The sequence below is a fragment of the Pyrgilauda ruficollis genome, unplaced genomic scaffold, assembly GCF_017590135.1.
Source record: "Pyrgilauda ruficollis isolate IOZ18807 unplaced genomic scaffold, ASM1759013v1 scaffold73, whole genome shotgun sequence".
Classification (NCBI taxonomy): domain Eukaryota; kingdom Metazoa; phylum Chordata; class Aves; order Passeriformes; family Passeridae; genus Pyrgilauda; species Pyrgilauda ruficollis.
The window spans coordinates 3,826,160-3,850,771 of record NW_024529155.1 but is presented as its reverse complement, the minus strand read 5'-3'; the positions used below and the strand labels follow the sequence as shown (position 1 = coordinate 3,850,771).

Sequence of the window (24,612 nt, the reverse complement as noted above, 5' to 3'; positions counted from 1 at the left end):
TAACTTCATTTGAAAATCACTGCATTCTGTTCCTCAGAAAATGGGGGAAAAAACACTTCTGAATTTTGGGAATGCCCAACATTTAGGCTGTATAAAATTGTAAAAGGGTTAGAGAAAACTCTGCATTGTCCTAGACATTGTTTTGCTGTCTTAGCTTCAAAGATGTACTTCTATCTTTTTTATTTCACAATGTCTGTTTTGTTATTAAAATCTAAAACCTGAGTAAAAATATTGTTATAATGCTTATTCACCTCTCAATGCATTTTCTGAAGAAAGAAGATAAATGAATCACTGATAGGTCATTACACCCCACAGTGCAGGCCTTTGTAAGGGATAATGTTGCAAGCAGTAAAGAGTGACCTCTGCATTGACAGAACTCCCAAAAAGAAACTTCAACAGTTAAAAATGTTTCTGCAGACTGCCTCACATTTAGTGCCACCTGAAAACCAAAGCAAGAAAGACACATAGCACTGAAATGAAGCAGCACTAGGAAAAAAAATAATGTCCTGCAATGCTTTATGGGCAAAACTTAGTTATGGAAAGAAAACCACTAGAATAAGAAGGGGTTTTCTTGTATTGTTCATGCATTCTAGCACCCAATTAATAAGAGATTACTGGGAAAAACAGCACAACATCTTTCTGGAAAAGCTAATCATCCAATCTCGTGCCCATGCCACATAATTGCTGCTAATCCGTGCTCCATTATGTCATCCTCCGCAATGCTCCTTCCTTGCGTTCGCAGTCCTGACATCTCCTCTTCCTCCACTCACGTCGTCTCCTCTGGTCCTTCTAACCACAGGAAACAGTTTTCTTTTATTACTTTCTGAAAATTGTGCTTGCTAAAACCTCTTTGGTGTTTATGATAACTATTAGTATCTATAAGGTTCAATTGACTCACACAGCAGCCCTTTGCTCTTTCATGGTAATTGCTTCCACCCACACTCTCTACCTTCCCAGATCTGAGCTCCCTTCTCTTTCTCTCTCTCTCTGTCCCTCCCTGTGACTCACCCTCACTGCCTGGAAGTCCCAAGCACATGCTGGCAGCTCTAGAGATTATGTTCCCTCTGCCCAAAATGCTGCCGAGCCCCTAACCTGTTTGAGAAACCTTTGCTCTGCTTCCTTCTCACTCGTACACTGATAAACCAAAACAAAGCTGGAGAAGCTGTTTTGCCTCAGGAACAGGAGTGGGTTGGTATAAGTGGAAGCTGTGTCACGGGAGGTTTAGGCTGGATATCAGGGAAAGTTCTTCCCGCAGAGGGTGTCGGGCACTGCCCAGGCTCCCCAGGGAATGGTCACGGCCCCGAGGCTGCCAGAGCTCCGGGAGCGTTTGGACAACGCTCTCAGGGATGCACAGGGTGGGGCTGTCGGGGTGTCTGTGCAGGGCCAGGCGTTGGACTCAATGATCCTTGTCTGTCTGTTCCTTCCAACTCAGGATGATACTCTATCCCACTTTCAAAGGACTGTAGCTGCCTGCCAATGTTGTCACCCTCCCCAGTCCAGCAGCCTAAAGAAGGATGCCAGTGGTGCAGCACCTCAGCACTATTTCAATTTACAAGGGGCTGTTACAGCTCCAGTTTAGCCACCTGAAAATCCAGGCAGCACAAAGACTGCCATAGCTGTATTTCCCCCAACACTGCTTGGGTTCCTTGGATGTGGTGGATCACAGGCACAGAGCAGATTTTGGTCCTCTACCTCTTTAGCATCCCATTCACTCCCTTCTAATTCTCTTTCAGCTCAGTATTCAGGCAACCAGGCTAGGTCTAATTAATTTTAACGGGAATTAAAAACAGATTTTTTACAGAGTTGTAGAACATCCTGAGTTTTGGTAGACTTCTTCACCGGGTCCCATCTTCTGTCCATTCACACCTGAGGGATGCAACCAGGTGCACCAGGTTCCCTCTACCATCAAGGAAAGAGCCAGACACCTCCCAGGATGATTCAGAGCAGAGGTGGATTGAATTACCCCATGGACCTGCCTGTCTCTTCATTAACTACAGAAGACACCCAGGGAGACTGGACTCCAAACTTGAGAACTTCTCCTCATTGCCTAAATTTGGTTGTATGAATCCACCTCTGCATGTTGCTGCAGATAAACATTCAAATAGATTGCAACACGCCACTGCCTTTCACAGCTCCTTTTGTTCTTCTCTTTGTTTACCCCTCTCTTATCATAGAGCAATTGTGGTTTCCGCATATTGAATTTTTCAAAGCAAAAATCCGGCACACAAATATGTATTCCAGTTGACTTTGAAAACAAGTCTGGATTTTAACACTGAGGCCAATTTTCTGTCACTCAAGTCATCTCTGAGGAGCCACTCTGGTATGCTTTGGCTTTAACAGGAGCTGCCAAACATTAGCAGCAATATCTGCTGCCCTTCTGGGCCACGCAGGAACACACAGTGTGTGTTATCAGCCACTCCTGGGCTTGATCTAAAGCTCTTTGAAAACAGCAGGAGTCTTTTCACTGGGTTAATTGGACTGGGAAGTCAGTTCTTATAGCAAAATGATTCCTTTACATGTTCATCAGTACATGACAGACGGGGGGGTTTCGAATGTTTCGTGGTACAGGGGCCCAGGCTCTGGCCAGATTGAGGTGTCATTCCCACAGATCAGGGGCCTTGTGGGTCTGGTGTCACAGTCTCCTGTGTCCATGCCTTTTAATCCTATTGGGTGTGCACTAATCTTCCTTTGCCAGGCTGGGGATGACTTCTCATACACACAGGGGTTTTACAAGTGAAGATAAGTGCCTTTTCCAGCACTAAGCTCCTCTCTATCTGCTCCATCCAGCATTCCGCATTTGAATAACAGGGTGTCAAGTAATCTCAGACTTGCACTCCAGTTTATGGCTTAGCTTTTCATTTTATGCAATTAGAAGAAGTGGTAACATTTATCTGCTTTCAAAGGAGACTATTCCCCCTTCCTCCCTCTTACTGCAACTTCACATCCTCCCCTTCAATCAGCTGCATCTCAAACTGGAAGGGAACTGGACTAATTTCACTCACATCATTAAAGCAAATTATTGTATCAAAAAAAGGCAACCTGAGCCAAAGTCCATTTAAGTCTACAAGTCTCTGGGGACTTCAAAGAAATTACTGCTCTCACTGGCAAGGAGTATACTAGGAAGCCAGGATTAGTATCCATGCTCATGATTGTTGCCTTAGTGTTCCTGTCTTGCCAGTGCAAGACCTTGCCAGTGCATGTTTTCCCTTTCCTTCCCTACCAGACCAGGGAATCTGGGATGGATGATGACCCCACGGGTGCTGATGATTGAACCTGCTGAAGATAGGAGGTTGGGCAGCTGTAGAGCCCAGCTTAAAATAAATAAATAGCAAATGTTAGAATAGCAGTGAATGGGAAAGGACAATGCTGGGGTGACTACCCCTAGAGCAGAGATAGAGAAGACCAGGAATAAAGGGTCACATCATATCTTTGTGTATGGATGGGGTGGTGAGGCAGCCCTGAGAGCACCTCTGTGAAAAGAGGCACTGGGATGGGATCCAGGCTATAGCCAGAGCCAGGGAATGTGTGCATCTTTGGCTGAGTGCACTGGCAATAGCACAGGCATGCAAGGGAATGAATGTTCTTCAGGCCTTCAGAGAAGGTGACTACCTTCACAAAGCTTTTAGCAGTGCTAGGAATGGCTTCAGAGAACGATAATTAAAAGGCAATCTGCCTAGCAGCCAAATTTTCCAAAGAGTTGAAAGCCATATATCCAGCACAGGAGCACCCTGATTTCCTGAAGAGCTCATGTCTCCTTTGGACAGTACATGACGTTACATGTTCAGCACGTTCCGTATGCAGATTTGTCACTTCCGATTTTGCTGATTGCAGGCAGATTCCCTAGAGGACTGAGCTCCTGTGCTAAAGGCAGCTATTAAAAAGAGCCACACAACTGTGAAAGCAAAGAGGAAAGGGACAAACAAAACATTCCTGGTCAGGAAAAAAAATGTAACTGAAAACAGTCTGGTAAAGCAACCACCCACCCGGGGGACCAGGCTGTGACGGAAGCACGCACGTCACTGGTGGCTGCTGATGACACTCAGCCTCTTGGTGCTGGCCCCATGGAGCACAGCAGGCATGGGCTTTTGACACACTCTCAAGTGTGTGTGGAAAGACTTAAACACATATATGCTCCCACTGAGCCAGTGGGATACTCCCAGACTTCAGTGTTTCAGTGAAATTAGGCCACAAAATGCCAGAACTGACCCTAGACGGGAACCTAGTACAGCAGATTGCTTTGTTCAGCAAGACACTGATATCACTTACATTGTGGTGATATCAGCTGCTAAGCTGTGGAAATCCTCCTACGGTACTCACCCTGCACCTCTTGTACCCATTAATCCAGGCTCCCTGGAGCCACTTCAGAAGCCCCAAACCTAAGCAGCAGTTATAAAACCACCAGCACATACATAAACATATTTCCCCCCAGAATCAGTATTTCCTACGTCAGGCACAATAGTCAGCCTTGGGTGACCAACAGGCTTCATGTATAACATCTCATAAGTCATTCTGGCTGGAAATGAGCATGCTGCACCCCTGAGGAGATAGAAATTGTCTTCTGTCCATTCCTAGGCCTTACAGGATCATATGACTCTAAAGCAATCCACAATTTTACATAGCTTTTGTACTCAGGTTGCCTAAAAAGCACCCCTGGTCCAACACATTCTCATTCACTCTGTGGTCTACATCTTATGAGATTTTTTTTATACTTTCAAGAATACAATTGTGTTTTCTCCTGGTTGCAAATTACTATGCTAGACAACAAAATGGTCCCAGACCTGTATGGGATAAAGTGAGAGGATATGATCATTGAACAATTAAGGTTGTGAAAAACCTCCCAGATCATCAAGTCCAACCTGTTACTAATTCCTACCATATCAACCAAAGTGTTCCTTGGACACCTCCAGGGATGGGGACTCCACCACCTCTCTAGGCAGTAAATGTCTATAACCCTTTGCATGAAGAAGTTCTTCCTGACTTCTAACCTGAACCTCCCCTGGGACAGCTTAAGCTGATGTCCTCTTGTCCTGTCAAACTGAAGCTGAACATCAATTTCCAGATCTTCACCAAATGCCAAGTCATCAGAGCAGTGCCAGCCAAAAGGATTTTGCACAACTGGGCACTTTCCCACCTCCGCAGTGCCAGCACTGTGTTACAGACAAGAACCTGAACTGCCAGCATTAGAGACACCTGGCTTTGGAGGGAGGGAGCATGACCAGCAGTAAAAATAAGGTTTCACAGCTCTCTCAGGTATTTCCAGGATAAACCCTTTTTCTGCACAGAGCATCACAGGAGAACACAGAAGGCAGGAAGAGAATTGCTCCGGGTGCAGCAATCCCATCCCAGCAAACAGGAGCACCCACAGGTCTCCTTGTGCCATGTGTGGGGCTCCAAGAAAACCATCCCTGGAACACACGATGACAGAGGGAACAAGGCTTTGCTGCCAGCAGCTGCACACCCCCAGCAGCATTTTGCACACATGCTGGCAGGCTCTCCCACAGACAGGAACCAGGGCCAGCCACATGAACAGGTCCTCACTCACTGCTGGAGCTGCAGCCCCGTTTCTCTTGGACTCCACAAGGAGCCTGAAACCTTAAGTCCAAGAAAAACATCAGCTGGCTTGTTCATGCCACAAATCTGCTTTTCCTGAAATCTGGCAGAAATGGTGATTCGTGTGCTTAATCATTTCACTCCTAGTAATGCAACCAAAAGCTTTTAGGCAACATGCTCATGGTCCACTTTGGGTTGAAGTACCATCTAAAAAGGATGCAGCATGAAGAAGATTCTTCAGTCATTGCTGATGTGGGAATGAAGGAATTCAAGCTCTGCATCTTTGCATACAGCCCTGCTCCACCTCCTGTCTAAAAGATATCCCAAGGACTCAAACTACCAAAACCCCTTCCTGTGCAAACTTCCCAAGTTTCAAAAGTGCCAGCTTTCAGATCTTTGTGTCCAAATCCCCACTTCTCTTCTGATAGCCTCTTGCATCAAGGAAATAAGGGGAAAGGATTCATATTGTAAAATCAAAATTTGGAGCAACACAAAATGCCATGCATCTTATCAGAATATACAAAAGCACAAAACAAGGCTTTTAACAGACAAGAGGTCATGCCCACCCAGATATAATTTAAATGCAATCTTGATGTGACGTATTTTGCTGGCGCAAGTTGTATGAGAACAGCTCTGTTTACTTTCTATCTCTTAAAACTCAAACTTGTTTCCAAAGCTCTAATGAGATGTGAGATTTTGAAGAGTATTTAAGTGAGTCCTTGGAGCTAGTCCAGCTTCAGAGGTGGTGCAATATAGAGGAGAGCAAGCAGACATGAAAACACTAAGGATAATGCATTAGGATCTTGAAGGAAGAGGGGCACATGAGTATCATTCTGACATTACTTTCCCTCTTTACTCTCCAGGATCATTAGCAGCAAAGTCGAGCACCTTTCTGTCTGATCAAACATGCCAGCATACTGCCAGACAATTTTTGAGAATTCCCTGCTCCTCAGTGGTTAAATTTTTGTCCTTTGCAATTTCCAGATTTCTGAGAGAACTCCTAGTGACAGTTGTAATAATATTCTGCAAAATGTTGTGGTGGTGATTCTTTGAATGCCTTTGTGGTTTGCTGTCCAGAGTTATAATAACCTATGCTTTCCCAGATATGTGTTCTCAACTTGGAAACACTGGAGCCAGCATTTACTCCTTTGCCTGGGCAACTGCACGTGTGTGCCTGCATGTGTTGCTGAACATGGGAGTAAGTCTCTCTCCAGGTATTTGCCAGGTGCTTCCTGGTCCCTGGGAAGTGTATTTTGGGGTTCACATCTTCGGGAAAGTGAGTGGCTTGAGGTTTATTCCAAATAGAAGGATACACCAAAGGGAATCATAGGTGGTTTCTGAGCCTCCTTTGAGTTTCATGTGTTTCTCTATCAGTTCCTTCCTTAAGCATTTTATTTTAGAAAAAACAACAGAGGGAAGAGAGGAGAGGGAGAAAAAGAAAATATAGCTTTCCAGCTGTATTGAAAGACTGAAATGGCATAGCTACACTGAGACAAGCCTTGGTAAGATAGCTTACTTCAGATACCAATCTTCATCTCAAGGAGTTTGAGTTACTGAGAAGGGTGAGATACAACAGCCACCTTTGTTAGAATTGCCTGGTCTCAGGTATACACATACATGCCCTTGGTGAAAACTGCTGAGTGAAACCCTGAGAATCAGGCTTGGACACACACCAAAATCATATATGTATGGATGAGGCACCAATTTCAACTAAAATAGTGTGTAACTTTGAAAAGAGGACTCCAAGAAAAACTAAAAAAGAATAACTCAAAACCACTCAGTCAGACCTTCTCTGGAGTCTTCCTATACCTTACAAATTTTTATAAATATTTGTATCCATGAAGAAAACAACACAGAAGAGAGATGTGAAATATGAATTGTTCTGAATTTAGTTTCATATAAAAAATACATATTCCAAAAACACTTCACAAAGTTATAAACTTGACCCTTGTAGTGCATGAATGCTATAAAATCCAAGGTCTCTATTCTGTGCCAAGCAAAGGCTCCTATATATATATTTTAAAAACTGGATCCCAGTCAGCTGAAATATTGAAAATAGTTCTAAAGATGGCAAGGAAAGAGCTGAATTTAATTTGGGGGGGGAAAAAAATCCCTTATGGTTTGGCTGCACACAAGCAATGCTATACTCCCTGAAAGCGGCTTTTGAAATTGATTCATGCTCTAGAGGATGGCAGAGCTGAGCACCCACTTGGCAGTGACTGTGTGAGTTCCACCTCACACACCAGTGTCACACCAAAGATTTGCAATACCGTGTGTTCCCAGCACACACCGCAGTTGTAGACTCTCAGGCCAAACAGTATTTTTACCCCATGCCCACACATTAAAACCTGTAAAGACAGCCCGTATTCCACATCTCTTTTGACCATCAGTATTAGAGCATTTCTGAATCTCTAAGTTTAGAAGTGCACCCATGTAAAGGCCTTATGTTTCTCGAATGTTAAATTGCAAAACTGTCCTTAGGACAATTCAACAGCCTCATCAGAGACCCCAAAATCCTGCAGCTGTAGAACTGAGCACAATTTATGTGGAGCAGCTGTGCAGAAAATCTTCTTCAAATACCAAATTATTGATGTAAACTGTGCTTTGTCTCTTACCTCTTTTACATTCCCTCTCCTGTACTCTCCCCTCAAAAAGGGGATCCTGCTCTGCTAGCTGAAACTAGCCAGCTGTGACCTGCACTCTGTGCTCTCTCCCTGGCCAGCACTGGTCAGGCACATCCTGCCTGAGGACAAACAAGCCGCAGCAGCACAGACAGTGGCTCTGGGCTGAGATTGGTTTCCTGAGCCACTCTGCTCACACCTCCTGAGCATGCTTCCTAATGCCCCACTTGCATTCTGCTTCCAGGATATGAGCCCCATGCTGAGGGGCAAAAAAGCTGCTGTCAGGTGATTAAATTTCAGACCAGCTGATGGGGTCATGACTTGGACCAACAGGACAGGTTGAGCAATGGTTTAGCTAAATGCTGAACCTCCCAAGAACTGGCTCCCTCTCTGGCAGCTATCCTAAAGCCTCTTTCATCCTCCAGATCCACCTTTTCCAGGCTTCATGGACTTCTTACTTTCTTCCTTTCAGTTGCTAGTCTCCTTCCAGATGGGTTTTTCCACCCCACCCTTCTCTCCATTCTCTTCTCCCTGGGGAACAAGCCCTTTCCTGGCTGTCCCTCCCATGCCACCATCACTCCTCATCATCTCTCATCTCAAAACTCCTAGGATGGTAAGCTTGGTCCTCATTCACAGCCAACAAGCTGAAAGGAAAAATCTGACTTACTTAAATAAACTTGTGCATCCCAAACTGAGATTTCTCTGACAAAGTACACTTTCAGTTCTCTTTTCATGGGTTTGGAAGGGGAAAAGTAAAATTGAGACGCCACTCAAATTTAGAGCTTGTTTCAGGAAAGAGTTAAGCATGTCTTAGAATCCCTTTGTACTCAGGGAACATACAAGGGTGCTGGGCACTCTGTATATCCTGTTTTCTACATGTGTGACATGGTCTGTTTAAATATGTGATGTAACTACAAACTCTCCAAAGCCTGTATGCTTCCAGCTCTCCATGAACTTAAGCCTCAGTTGTCACTAAAAGGGAAGCTTCTACTCTGGAAAGACAAATTAAAAATAAAGGGCTCCAAATAAGCAGAGAAATTTCTAAAAGAGAAGAGACACACTTATTGAAAAAAAAAATTAAATAATTATTATTTCTCTGTGTATCTATATGGCTACATATAATCTTTCAAGCACAATTTCTTCAATACTCTTTATCTTCCTCTATTTCTCTTAACAGGGATAACTTTTCACAACAGATGGATACATAAAATAAAATATTTTCACTTTATTTTTAACAAAATAAAAGGAAATCCAACATGCTTCACAGTCCAAGGCTAACAAACCACAGGTAAGATGCCTCTGACATTTCACCTGTGTGCAAGAAAGGAGGTTCTACCACAGCCTCACAGAACCATCAATAAATACCATTTTTTCCTCTGTTTGTTGCTTCTGAACATCCATAGCTGCAAATGGATTTTGCTCAGAATTCTCTATCATCTTAACAGTCACTCCTTTGTTATCCCAGCACACGTCACTTCCATGTGTAATAGGGAAGAGACAGGTGACTCACTGTTCCAAGGAACTAAAGCAATCAAAGTAGTGCCCTCATGTAAATTACCCCCAAAAAAACAAAACCAGTTACCCTTCAGGAACTGCTTCAGCTCAAGGGAGAGATGGTGGCAACACTGCATGGTTATATATTACCTGAGAAAGGCCAGAATATTTCATTTGGCATGCTGAAAACATGCTGCTCACCTTCAGAGTTCCCTGGGGCTGGGTCTCTTCTGGGCAAGAGCTATAGCCCCAGGAAGTAATATCATTTATTGCCAACAAAACTATTTCAGCTGGCCCTAATTCCTCTCTTAGGTGTGCTGAAAAGAACTTATGGTTTGGGGGTTTGGGGGTTAAGCTGGAACTCCTCTCCATTTCTGTGCCCTGCTGTGCCATGCAATTTGAGCAAAAAGATTTAGTCTTTATCTCTTAGAAATAAATCACCTCCCAACAACTCGGAGTGCTAAAGGGCATGCACAGAGACCACCAGGGGCCACTGACAATATAAACAGCTGCTGGAAATGATACCAGATCTGACACACAACTAGGTATCTCTGAAAGAATAAGAGCAACAGAGAATCTGATCTTCAATTTTAATGGCAATTTTTCTCCTGAGGGATTATGAGATAAATTCCAAGGTGTGAAATCAATCTTAGGTCAAAATATAATGTAAGCCGGGGTGCCAGTGTGTAATCACTATCTCTGAGAGCTTATTTCAGATCACACCACATGGGTCTGCCACCTGTCATCTTCCAAAATACTTCCCATCATCTGAGCCCCCTACAATCAAGTAATGAAAATTATGTATCTTAAAGTGCCAATACGCACACTAAAAATCAGCAGATCAAAGTAGAATCTAGGACAAAAAATAATGTTTTCCTTCTTTAAAAAAATTATTTCGGGAAACCGTATGGCTCAGGGGCTTGGTATTGGGATATGGAGCCTTTCATCGCTGATCCAAACATGACCCAAGTCGGTAGTGACCAAAAAAATGGTTATTGGTTGGCAGAAGCTTTGTGGCCTAGAGTATTTGAAACGAGTTGATGGTCTTAATCCAGTTCCCAGTGGATGACTCTCCACATCACAGAAACCACCACCACAATTGGCACCCTCTTTGGCAGCCTTGGCAGGTTGGCCAAGGATTAAATAAGTACAGAGACTGAGCCACCCGCTTATGCCTAGCTAGAGGTTGCCCCTCTAGGTCATGGATGAGACATGAGGATGGGGTGGAGTGGGGAAGCTCACACACCCTCTGCTTGTGCTGTCCTGGTTTTGTGGGTAAGAAGAGGAATTCATTTTCCAGGGCTGTGATTCAGGCACCCTTCACTAGCAGTATATTCATATACATCTGTTTAATTTTAAAAGGAGCCAGAAACTGAGAGAATTTCAAGACTTTTTTTCTCAAAAAATAAGGTGCCAATTTCTGGGGAATTCATCCAAGTCAGGGTAGTTGTGTCTGGGCTGCATTTAGCAAAACGCACACAACCAACCTGTAAAGTGGCTCTGCTTCAAGAAACATTCATTTTGCTGTGCTATGTTTTCAGTCAACGCTTTAATTATATCACAAGATGTCTTAGAGTGTACATAATCTGTGCCAGCTATTGTCAGAAAGCTAAAGATGATTTCTAATTAGGAACACAATGGCAACTATCATGTAAAGAAAGATCTGATACACCTCAAAAAATCCTATCTGGGCATAACAAAGAGAAGCGGGACTTTGATTAGTGCTGAAAGAGGTTTTCAGTTTCAGAGAGGTAAAAGGCATGAGTCTCTCTTTCCAAAAACAGCACTCTCCTAACAAAATACGGTGACCTAAATCCTGAAGTTATTCGGGCAATGTTTGTGTGGAACCAAAGTCTAAACTTCAACTCCAGGCAGTACCCAGATGGCTGTGAGAAGGGCAAATAGCACAAGCCTTTCACGTGCTTCCCTGCGTGAAGGCACAGAGCCACCCTCCCCTGCCTGCAGGTCAAGCAGACGATGCTGGAAGAACTTTTCTGTGCACTGTCAGGAAAGGCTTCCCCAAAGTTGGAGCAAGACTTGGCAGCTCTTCAAGCCACTTCTTGGCTGTCTCATTTCTTGCCTCCTACAGCACTGCAGCAAACATGGCAAGCAATGACAGCTCTGCCTGAGGAAAGACACAGAGAATGAACATGCAACTCATTGGAGGCCCCCCCTTTCCTGTTCACCTCCATGATAGCCAGAGCACTTCATTTTCTGTTGGACTTTGCTACACCAAGTCTTTGATAAGAAGCTGTGACTGATTCAACCTCTAGCTTCCACACCAGGAGTAGGGCAGCAAGGCAAGCCAGCCTGGGACAGCAAGGCATTTTCAAATTACAAAAAGGAACTGTCATTTGATCTGTCCTGCTGTGTGGCCCTCATATGTCTAAGATTTAAAAAACCTTCTTGCAAAATGGAAATCCCAGGAAGCAAAAGTGGCAAACTCTTAAAAGGTTCCTCATCTGTTGCACACAAAATGGAACAACATCTTGTGCAAGGGAGCAATTTCATTATTTGCACCTGAATCAATGCTCAGATTACTGCCTCTTCAGGAAGGGAAGGTCCAGATTTGGACATAAGAAGATTTCAAAGTGGTGACAAGTGGGATCTCTTCCCTGTTCGTTGGAGGAACACCCCTCAGCCTAGTGCATCTCCTGGCCCTGGGCATCCCCACGTTTCTCCATGCCAACAGACGTTAGGTGTGAAGAGCACCCTAACAGAAGTACTTGGCCCAAACTGAACAAATTTCCAAATTGCAGCAGGACAACACTTGAGGGTGTGGTTACGACAGAAAATCACACCCATGGAAGGATCAGGAGCACCTGGCTGCACCTCATGACTCCTAATGTCCCAGGGGCACAATTATCTCATCTGGTGCCACCTGCCAAGTCTTGTTGCTGAGGAACTGGCTTTGGCACACTGCATAACTGGGGTGGGGAAAAGAGAGGAGCATACAGGGCCAGGCACACATGCTTGTTTTAAGTGCATTCCTTAAAAGTGAGTATTTACACCAAGAAGTGAGTATTTACACCTTGGCTCTGCTCAGAAGCATGTCTGCATTTGGGGGTTACAAACAAAGGAACAAGCTGCTGTTTCTGAATCCTGTCCTGCACCTCCACACCCTTGGCACAGCTTGCATTCTGTGTTACTGGTTAATGGACATCCCTGAAATTGCAACTCTCCATCCACAGCTTTTGCAACCACTCAGAGCAGCCTACAAGAGTCCCAAAGAGACGGACAAGCCTGGAAAACTTCTTGGCTGGCAATTTTCAAAATGTTTTGCCCTTTTTCTCCAAAGAGAGCACAAAGCCACAGTGAGATGCACACTTCCAAAGTGCTCTGGCCAGGGATGCAGCACTCTGACTTCAAAGTCAGTGTCCAGGTGAGGCTATGCCACACACGTCACCTCTGCATGCCAGGCCTTCTCATCTCCCCTGCTCTCTTTCATCCTTAGCTCAAGGTGTGAAGCCTAACCTCAACACAACAATTAGAGGATCATGGCCCAGCAAGAGAAGACAGAACAAACCTCTGCCCCAGCTGCAGAGCTTCTCTGGAACAATGGAGATCACAAAGTACATAACAAAGCTCTGTGCCTAGAGGTAAATTACTCTCGGTCGAAAGGATCTGTCTAGGGGACAAATTTTTAGAGATTAGCCTAATCCAGAGTCTGATGACCTTTAGGTCATAGTGCAAGAACTTCCTCTTTGATACATCTTTTACAACATAACCAGAGTGACATTAACAACAATAACCTGACCCCATCCCTCCCCTCAGAAGCACCTACCCCAGGCAGAGCTCCCCAGAGACAGAGTAGGAAGAGGAACAAAAGACTCCAGGGAGTCTACTAGAGATGTGCCAATCTAATTATTGTGGGCAGTGCCAATGGAAAAAAGCTAACCAAAAACTGTAAAGCTAGTTGGTATACCCTTTAGGCCATGGGAGTGGAGAAAAAGGAATTCACTGTGAATCAGAAGCCATATTTATTTGTGCTTCCACCCTCAGCCCTCTTGATAGCATCAAAGTCCACTGGGTTTGAAGTTACCCTGAGAGATTTAGCAGTAGTCCACAGCAGCAGGGAAGGGATTTAAGTCCCATCCTTTACTTCTTGCTCACTGTGCTGCAGCAGAGCTGTTCTCCAACCAGCAAAATCATCTTCTTCTTTAAGGCCCAGCACAACAGATCTGATTCAGGAATGTTTCCCTTCCTCTTCATTCCCCTTGAATTTCTCACCCTGAGTCATCAGACTACAATATAACTTTAATGTGGAAAGTTTTGTGGGTACGTTTTGTTTTCTTTTAACTTCAGAAAAGAAAAGGTACAACCAGAGGGGGGAAAAAAGTGTCTCATGGTTGAGAGGACTCTTTTGACCAAGGAGTCACATGGCTCCCTGGCGAGCAGCCAGAGGAGTCATGAGAGATGCAGCCATTCCCCTGAGCACTCCCTTAACCATGTCCTGTCTGCTGCCCAACGCTCCGGCAGCCGCCTCGTGTCCCAAGGCCAGCAGCTCTCCGAGGCCAGGACTTGCTCCACGCTGCCCAGAGTGGCTGTCTGGCTCCCACAGAAGGAGAAGGCACTGTCAGAAGTGATGCTCATGACTTTGGTGAGCAGCCCTTTCCCCTGAGCTCTCCCCAAGGCCATGCTGGGCACGGTGGTGAAGAGGGCGATGGTGACGCCGTGCTGAAGCAATGATGAGTGCAATCGCATCGTCTTTGTGCTTGTGGTCAGAAGGAGAGTCACTGAAAGTAATGACGCAGCACTTACGCTGCATTTTCTCTTTCCAAAGTGCTGTGGCAGCTCTTGCTCTCCTGCCCCTCCCCTACTTTCAAGCCTTGCCAGTGCTGTTATTGCCCTATTAAAGCTGTGGGAAACTGAGGCAGGCAGAAGTCACAATACTGCTATTCAGCACCTCAGACATCAGCCCACTCTCAGACCATTCCTATCTTCACCACAGAGTGAAACCCACCAAAAAGTGCAGTATTTAGAGGGACTGGCCCTGGCCAGGGTCCAGATCAATCCGAGATGTGCTTGGGCTTTTTCAGACGCTTTCCTGCCTTGCTGCCAGGAATGTCAGGTCTGGTGCTGGTCCTGCACGTCCATACAGCCCTGCTGGGTGCTGCACAGCAACTGCTCATTCCACCCCAGCAGTGAGGGAAATGATCCTTGCCCAATTCACTTGAATACTGGTAGGATTAATTCACTTACAATCCCTGATGAAAGAAATTATTATTAAATAGTAGTCACATTTGATAATTATGTCTCACTTCAACCAGACTAGTAAGGTGTATATTATATCCAGTCCCAGTATTCCAGCACTTTAAAATTTTTAATTGGATACAAGTCAAAACATTTCCCATGTTCTCCTTGCATGCAGAGAGTGGTTTATATCTTTCTGCCTTATGCTTACTTCTAGCTTTGGGCTTCTCTGCAATACTTCACATGCAATAGTAAATGCTTCAAGTCTTTTGACTTATTTCTACCCTCAAAAAATTAAATAAGGTTTTGGATTTATGTCTGGTCTTGCTGATTCCAAAGGCCATAATTCTTTCAGTAGCCCATGGAACTGATTTTGGGATTTGTCTGGCATGGCCTCCTACTAATATTAAAAGACAAAGGTAAGAGCTTCCCAAAATTCTACACAGTGATGGCCATCCAGAAGGAAATTATTTTGAATGCCTTTGTTGTGCGTTCCAAGTACATGCTGGTGGAGACCCAACTCACCAGCATTACTTTTTGCATCACAAATCTGCCAGTAAAGTCCACAGAGTTCCATCAGCTTTGAAAGTAGTCACTGCCTAGTAACAGTGTGGCTCTGCTTCAGATAAAACCTTTGGGACACGCAGGGACCAGTGGACTTGGTGCCACTACACAGGGGAAATTCTTCTGCCACCTATCAAACTCCTAACCCTCACTTCTTCCCTCACTTGCACACTTGCTATACCACTGGATGTCTTTTTTCTCCTTATTAGGAACTCAGGATGAAATCTGACCTTGGACAAAGAGCTGGAACAAAGACTGTCACCATGATGATTAAGTGGGATTTTTGCATAAGCATGAAGTTTATCCTTTCCTTTTTTTACGGGAAATTTGATCCACAAGCATAGGCTGAAACAAAAATAAATGTTCAAAACTGTAACAGTGATATGGGTACAAACTGTATGCGCTATTAAAATTATTTCCAGAAAAGAAAAATACAATCACTCTCTGATTTACTCTGTCTTGAGACTTCCTAGAGAAGGTATGATTTGCTGAAAAATAATTAGTAGGTGATAATCATCTTATTATCAGATCCTAGTGGAAGAAAGATGTTTTTATGATGAGAGCAACTATTTGGCCTTAACTATCTTAACTTCAGTAAAACTGCCCATACTCTACTAGAACTGAATAAGGCAGCAAACTTTCAGCTCCATCCAGAAAACTGCTTTCTAGAAAGAAAGCCCAAGAGGAAAGCATAGAAAAAACAACTCAGCATGTTATCTAAAGGTTTGTCCTAAAAACATCTTGGCAGTAACAGAAGGGAGAAGTCATAGAAATGCATACGGACAGAAAAACCTACTGGTCAAATATTTAAGTCTCTGTATCTAGAATTTCTTTCCATTTTTGCTAATGCAGAATTTGCAGTGTTCCTTAGGTATGTGTTGTAGCAAATGCAAATACATAGGAATTGTCTTAGCAAGAAGTTAACAGCAAGTCCTATGCAGATATCCACAATGGAGAGAAAATAGATCTTTCTACATTTGGGGGAGGATTGAAGGGACAGCAAAGGAGGAGAGTCCTTAAAACACTGGAAGACATTCTCCAGAAACATGCCTGCCTTGGCTTTTCTTCCAGAGTACTCCTGTGCCTACATTCCTGGACTTTCTTATCCTCTTACATAATTCTGGGCTTGTAAACCTGAAGCTTTTGGTGACAAGTTTCTTCAGCTCATTGATAGGGTGTTCCCATGTGCATGGCACAATTCCAGAACAAAAAAGTCATGGAGATTTTGCTTTTCTGTCATGGTTCTCACAGAGAGAGGCCTGTCTGGTTCTCACAGAACACTGCCATAGAGAGTTTTACTGTAATACTGTGAAAGTTACATACCTGGGGTAGGTTGGAGAGATGCAAGGGGGAAAGGGCAAAAATTGTGAGAAGAGCCAAACCAACAGGTGAACCTTGATTGCAAAAATTCATCTGTCAGGTAATTAACAGGTAGACATGCTTTGCCAGCAGCCATGAAAGGCACTGGTGAGAGTCCACTGAGGGTAGAACAACATGCAAAAGTTGTGGGCTGAAGAAACTGGGCTTGCAACATTAACCAATTCTGTAACTCATAGTGTCAGCACATCTGTAGAACTCCTTTGATCTACAGCTTGTACTAGGTTTTTGTTGTTTGGGGTAACTTGGGAGGACTAGAAGGTTAAACTACATTTTGGGATCAGGAGGCTCTCTCACTGCATTTCAGCCCCAATTACACAGTCCTGTGCACTGACAAAGCATATGCAACCACTCTACCCTCAGCAAGCCACATTGCCAGGTACACATGGTTCTTTTCCCATTGCAAAAAAGGTGTTTGTCAGTCTAACTGCATAATTGCTGGTCATTTTGTTTAGCTCTTTAGCATCTTCTTTGAAAGACTCTCTTCTGAGGGATTAGCCTTGTTGGGTGTTTAATATGCAAACACATCTGTACTCATCCTTACCTATTCATATGAATATTTCATATTGCTTTTTACCCACTTTTTATTTTATGTTAGTAATATAACATATGTAGTAATTCCATGCTGTCATCCTACACATTCTGGCTGCTGCCACCTTTCCTTATAAATTCTAAAGTAATTTTTTTTTTTTTTTTTTAATGTCAAGGTGTACTCAACATCTAATTCCTGGAACCTGATTGTTGAAAAGTATTGAGACAGTTGCCTTCATCCAAATGCATTTGGATTCAAGGACATTCAGGACTTCAGGGCTTGATCTAGACCTTGATGGGAGGGGAGTGGCCAGTCCCAGATTTACCAGAGCTCTCTGATTTTAGACAGGGAATTTTATTCTGGGTCTCACAGTGAAATGCTGGACTTTACCTCCTAGAGCTACCAAGAAAACATATCACAATCATTCTCCCATCTTTGTGTAGCTGCTTCAATACATGGAAATTTCCTGTGTCAAGCCAGTAAGCCAAGCTTATGGCAGTCCAGCATAAAAAATATCCTTTATCTTTCTCTTTTCTGCTGAGCAAAAGCATTAGCTTTAGATGAGCCTGAAAATACTTTATACTCCTCGAAGATTGACCTGTTCTGTCTATAAGAGAACATATCTTAAATCCTCTTATAGAGAATCATTATTACAGTACCACGTAAAAGGAGAATATAACAGCAGAGCTCTCCTTGGGCATTGCACACTGCATAACTAAAGGCTGAGAGAGCAAGCTTCCCCTAAAGTCTCAGTTTTAAAATTAACAAGGTGCAAAAGTGGGGAAATGATGGATTTACACTGTAGCTCGGTGACTGAGCCAGAGATAATCCCAGCCCCATAAGAGCCAGCTTAAACACAGAGGTTGATCCTGCCCTGATCTAACCAGGACAGGAAGAGTGGGCCAACCTGTGTGGCTCTGGCTGCACCAGCTAAAGTGGGAGCATCAGTCAGGCTGGTTGGCATTGCTGGTGAAGCTGTGCCCACTATCCCCTTGAAGGCTCTGCCTCATAGAGCAGCCAGGTTGTTCTCTGCCTCTGCAGCTCCCTCCAGCACTGATGGATTAAGAAGCAAACTCCAGGGACTCTCTTCAGGAGTCCCAGTCTTTATGGATTAGGCATGACCACTTTTCTGTAGGCATATGAACAATCTACATTCCTTCTAATCTCCTTCCCACAAATGTTGAGAAGCCCTGTTGTTAAGGTTATGGAATTGTAAGGATGTGGAAGCACCAGCAGAACAAATGCAAAACAAGCAGAGGATTTTTCTTCCTCTACATTTCCTAACCAAGCAGTGATACCTACTCACCAGTATAAATTATTTGCTGTGCTATGATATTAGAAAATGTATCTGCTTTGAACATTTGTGCTGCTATTACTATACATGCACGCACTCTCTTAAGAGTAATTCCAAATCACTTTACAGCAAATAACTGAATTAACTGTATCTATGTGCCAGCAGATAATCCCCAAATAAGCTTCTTCAGAACTGACTCTCCTGTTGCTGGTGAATGCATCCTGTGCTAAATAAGATGAACAGTGAAAGGGGTGCACCAATGGAAAACCAACGAGCACCATCTTCTTTAGAAGCAGCTGAATATGTGTATGTGTACAGACACATGCACGCTCTCACATGCACTGCAAGAAGCAGTGCCAGTGTTCTGCATAATCCTGGCATTTAGACATTTATGCTAATTACACTGATATTATTTAATGGCAGATTTATACTTTAAATATTTCATTGGATTAACAAAATATTAAAATTAAAATGCATCAGCTATTAGAGCCACAGTCAGTTTTCTTTTTCAGAGAGGCAGACACTAATTTCTTCTGGTTGTAAAAATGTTCACAGTGCCTCAGCAGGCCAAAGGTTACCAGGCAAGCACACTGAAGAAGATTACTTTATCAGATAGCACACGCTACAATATAGAAATCAATATTATAAATTTATTTAAATTAATTTTGGATGTAGTTGACCATAATTTAACTTTCTTCCCAGCTATTGCACAAAAAACACTGAGGTGTGGTGCCCATTTCATTTCATTTCACCATTGTATTTTCCATTCAGAAAAATCTGATGGGATTTTTGCTTGACAGGTTTTCTCACAGAATAACAGGACAGCATCCCATCTCCCCCGGCCTGCATTCCCTGCACCAAGAGAGGCTGAGCACCGACACCCTGCACTCCATTTGCTTGCCCGCTGAAACTCACCCACTCTGTCCCTGAAGGAGCAGCAATGCAGAAGCCAAGGAGTCGTTCCCATAGCCAAAAGATGATAGAGATCTCGGGGGAAATTAATATAACCATTGACAGTCCCTGAGAGCTCACTAAATAGCAGCTTGGGAAGCATCCTCCCCTCCGGAGAGCGAGAGTAGCAGAAACAGACACCAGCAGATAATGCTCCAACAAACTCTACTATGCTTTAATCTTCAAAAGCTACCATTAGTAAGCCAGAGAAGTATATTTACCCACCAGACAAACACCACAAGTTCAGTAGGCTACTCTCCATTAAGCACTGAAATAACTCCTCTTTCTTTTCACTTCCTATGGAGAGCGAGGCGCAGCCCGCCCGGCTCTCCCGCCGCTGCCCCTGCTCTCTGGGAGGGATGGGGGGGGACACAGTGGAAAAGGAGCAAGTGTGGCGGGGGGCTGGTGCCGGGGGTGGCACGGAGGAGAAGCGGGGAGGGTGGGGGGGGGGGGGTAGTTCGGGTCGCGAACACCCTGTCCCCAGCGGCCCCGTGCGCGCTGCTTTCTCGCCGGGAAAGCAGCCGGCTCCGTCCCTGCGGAGTGATGGATGGAGGGAGGTGGGCGTCGCTTTGGGGCTCCGCTTTGTTGGGTTTCACCTCCTGATCCCTTTCGCTTCTGCTCTGCTGGGCTGCAATAGCCAGCTCGGCTCCAGCTCCGCGGGTCCAGCTCCGAGTGACCTGCCGCGGAGGGGATGAACTGGGGACGGCCCAGGGAAAGGCGAGAGAGCATTATTTATCCACCACAACTTCTCATTGTCGCGGAGCAGTGCTCAAAAGATCCGCAAGCAGTTGGCTTTAAATAAAGCAGGCATTGCTTCCCTTGTATTTCCCCTCAGCAGTCGCCTTAGTATTATTATTATACTTCTATAGCTTTTGCTTTCGGACCTTATAATTATGTCACACAGCAAGGGAAACCGCCAGCATCCCAGCATCTGGTGTGCGGTTGCAAACTTTTGTTTTAAGATTTGAACTATTTATAGAAGGAAAGCTTTGTAGGATAGTAATTTCCTACGGTTTTGAGAAAAATATGGCTACGCTTATATTAAAAGGGTGTATTTATTTATTTATTACGACTCCTTCCTCCTGTATAAAAAAAATAATAACCACAAAAAAACCCCAACCAACCAAAGATAGCACGGCAAGCTTTTTTACAAGCTATCGGTCACCTACGCAGCAGACATATCCCTCCCGTGAACAGAAACAGGCAGCTCTGGTTGAATTAATCTAACGTGCTTCCATAAATCTAAGCGCTTTTAAAAATCGGTGGCCAAGACATGTGCATTTCATTAAGAATTAAGAATGTAGAAATAGGCTTTTCGTTTCTTTTTATGGGCGTGTTTATTCCTACTTTTCTACCATAGCAGTGGGATATGTATTTTCCATAGCCCACAGCAAACAGACGGACACACACACGGAGGAACACACGCACACGTGCTTGTTCATGTGCATGTGCTCCTGTGCGCGCATACAGAGAAAAAAAAAAAAAAAACAAATATATATAAATCCACGTACAGTTCAGTGATAGGACCACAAATTCGCATCCGTCGGGGCACAAAAACCTGAGGTCGGCTTGGGGGTAGGAGGGTAGGGAAATCCGTCCGGTCCCGGCAGGCGAGATAAACGAGGGGCCGGGGATGCCGAGACGGGGCTCCCCATCACGGAGAGGGGTGAACCCCTCTGCCGCAGCCCCGGCAGCCTGGGCAGGCTCCGAACCGCCCCAGAGCTCCCCCGGGCCCGACCCCCGCGTTCCGGCACGGAGACTCTTGCCCCGGAGCTGGGGGGATGCTCAAGGGAGGGGAAGGCTCCCCGGTTTTAAAGCGGCTCCCTCCGCCGGGTACCTGCCGCCGCAGCGCCCTCCTCTCCGCACGGCTGCCCCGCGGCGCGGGCAGGTCTCCTCCGGAGTGCAGGAGAACAGCAGCCCTTGACAGGACACCGGCAGCCCCTCCGGACCCCGGCTGCGGTCCCGGACGGGCCCGGCTCCCGCACTGCCGGCGCGGGGACCCCGGCCCACCGCCCCCGCCACCCTAACGCGCGGCCGGCGGGCACAGAGACCCGCCGGGGGACCTGCAGGAGAACGACGGCGGACACTCTTTCCGCAGCCCTCACGGACTAGCCCAGCCGCTTCTTATCCACCGCAACGATAGATACAGATATAGATATTAAAAAAAGAGACCGAAATTCCTCGCAGTCCCACCCACCGACTCTCATTTCCCCCACCCCTACCTCCACCCCCTTCCTCACAAGGAAAAAGTCCTGGAGCCAGCTCTAACTGCGGGACTGGAGATCCCTCCGGAGCGAAAGCAGCCGGCCGGCGAGCGCCTCGGCGGCGGGGACTCTCCGCGGGCGGCCCGGGCTGGGCGCTCGCCCGGCTGCGGCAGCCCCGCTCTCCCCGGGACCTCCGCACGCAAACAGCCTTCCCCCGACGGGCGCGAAGCGATGCCCATCTCCGGTTTGGCAGGAGGAGGAGTCGGGGTCGGAGTCCCCAGGGGAGACGCCGGCCGCTCCGCGTCCCGTTGCCCCGCCGCCCTCCCAGGTGCGCCGCCCCCGCTGCGGGCACGCCGGGCCCCGGCCTCGCCGGCGGGGCAGCCCCGGGAGTTACCTGGCGGTGCGTCCCTTCCCCCGGCGGGGTCCGACCAGCAGCGCCAGCACCGCCACCAGCACAGCATCTCCTCCGCCTCCGCCGCCACCACCACCACCATCCTCACCACCACGCACCGCACGGAGCTGCCGCCCGTGCTGGCTTCTCCCGGCTCCCTCTGCTCGCTCTGCGCATTGCCCCTAGGTAGCTGCTAGCGGGGGCATTGCAAACAGTATTTGGAAAAAAAAAAAAAAAAATCTGGATCACTTACAGGTAACTCCCACTGGTAAGGATGAGGAAAATCTGAGGGTAATACACTGAGAGTAACACACTGCGAGATGAAAAAAGGATCATGGCTGAATCCCGTTTACACTCTTGAGTTCGCTTCCTTGGTTATTCCTTTCTGGCCCCCCCCCGGTCGTAATTCCCCACCCTTTTTGGTGTCAGCTGTGGCTTGAATCTGAGTTGGAATCCAGTCCCTTGGGCTTGGGGGGGCTTTGTCTGTTTGTTTGTTTGTTTGTTTGTATTGTTGTGTGTAGTATTCCCCTGGTGCTAATGCTGCTCCCTGTGCAGAGTGTGTGCTGCTGCTGTTGCTGCTCTCGCTGCTGCTGCTGCCTCTGGGCTCCTGCCTGTCATGTCTCAGTGGTTGGAAGTTGTTACAGTGGGTTCTCGCGTCGGAATGAGGATGGTTTAAGGGATTTGGATGGCAGAAAGTGCCTCTCTCTCTCTCTCCCTCTCTCTCTGTAACTCTCCTGAGGCCGGGGCTGCCATTGGGCAGTCAGGCACTGCAATCCGCCTACTTTTTTCTCTCCCTCTCCCTTTTTTTTTTTTTTTTTTTAGGGGGAGGATGACAATGGAAAGACACTGATCTAGCCCGGGCTGCAATGAATCCGTGCTCCCTGACTGATCCCCCTCCGTACACCTCGCCCGGCAAGCGCTCATTTCTCAGTCCGTGGGGCATTTTTAACTCCCCCCCACCAGCGCTCGGTGGGCTGAGAGTTCCCTGTTCTGCTGTGGCACCCTTAGCTCGCCCCAGGAGAAGCTCAACGAGCTGGCAGCTTCCAACCCCACTCTCGGCTAATTGCTTTATTGTGGCCGGTGTCCCGGTTCCACCGAAGCGTTCCGCCTTCCCTCCAGCCTCGGCGGGGGTTTGGCTGTTGTTGTCCCCCCGATATTAAAAATTAGGCTTCGATTTCAGGAGCAAGGTCAAGAAAAAAGGAACATACATGTAGTCATAGCCTTACTGAGTGAGAAATAAAGACATGCACACTCGTAGCTTCCTGGCGAGATTGGGTTTCGCGAGAGAGCAGCGAAGGGAAAGGACTAGCGTGGAACAGCCGCTGTAGGGAGCGAGCGGGGGGCGGCTGCCGGCGACTCCCGGCTCCCCACACCTCTCGCCACCCCCGCAGAAAGAGCTTTCGTCTCCGCTCTTTCCTCTTCTTCTCTCGTTTCCGAGAAGATGCGAGTCCGAAGAGGCGTTTCCCGGCAGGTTTGTTGCCTCTCCTCCGCCTTCCCCCTGAGCCGGGCGACTCCTGCCCCTTGGCACCGCCGCGCCCCACGGCAAAGAGATGCCCGACCCTTCCCGCTCCGGCGGGCCTGAGCCCTGAGCCCTGAGCAGCCCCAGGCTTGCAGGAGACAGTCGCTCTTCCTCTGCATTGTTAGGTGTCTGTCCTTTATTTCGGAAGTGCTGAGAGCGATGGTGAAATACGTGCGCTGCAGATACGGGGCTGGGGGTTGAAAAGGCACCCCGAAAAATAAACGGCCACCGAAGACACTTAAACGGAAATGCAGCTGAAACGAACAAGAACCAGGCTCCGAAGTGTGCTCGGTCTGTAAATGTTCGTCTCAGGTTAATTGCCAATTGACCGAAGAAGATGTCTTGGCTAAGAGCTCTGCCTGGTAACATCCCCTCCAGTTAACCAGTCCCAGAACAGGGGTGCAGCTGTCGCAGCGACACAACGAAATACGCCCTCAGATGGACTGGGAATTCCAGAACTGGTGCAAAAACGTTGTATGCCTCTCAATATGCGATAAAAATCTTCTCGGGGTTTGGTTGCTTTAACCACTTTCGTCTGCAAGTTCAGCACGGACGTTGGGGCAGTCAGTGTCCTTTCGAGAAACGCTGATGTCGATTAACAAGAGACGGAAGCTTAAGCCTTTCAACGATTATTTACATCCCAGAACCGTCTTATTTATAATTATTTAAGATTATAAAATGGACGTATTTATACTTCTGTAAGTGTGCATGCAAGTCTATATATAGCGAAAGAGTTAGAGATGCGTATCTCCTCAGTGCCCTTTTCCCTGCTAGACATGTGGCTGGGGCAACTCTGCTGAACGTGAGACCAGGAGAACGAGTAGCCACTTTGAATGTTTTCTTTCTAGCATTTGTTCCGCTTCGGATAGGTGTTTTAAATGTGCGTCTGCTTTTAAAGACGTGCCTGGGGGGGGGGGGGGGG

The 24,612-nt window shown here is 46.3% G+C and overlaps 1 protein-coding gene across 2 annotated transcripts in view; it reads right to left on the bottom strand.

Moving 5' to 3' along the window:
* Positions 1–24,612, bottom strand: part of WNT7B (Wnt family member 7B) — a 91,856-nt gene that overhangs the window by 62,409 nt on the left and 4,835 nt on the right. The window contains exon 1 of one of the 2 annotated variants that reach the window (XM_041485954.1): positions 22,425–22,837. The exons of the other annotated variant lie outside the window; for it this stretch is intronic. Coding sequence (XP_041341888.1) covers positions 22,425–22,507 — 83 coding nt within the window. The 5' untranslated portion in view covers positions 22,508–22,837. Of the gene's footprint in view, positions 1–22,424; positions 22,838–24,612 lie in introns of those variants that run through there. 2 annotated transcript variants of the gene reach the window in all.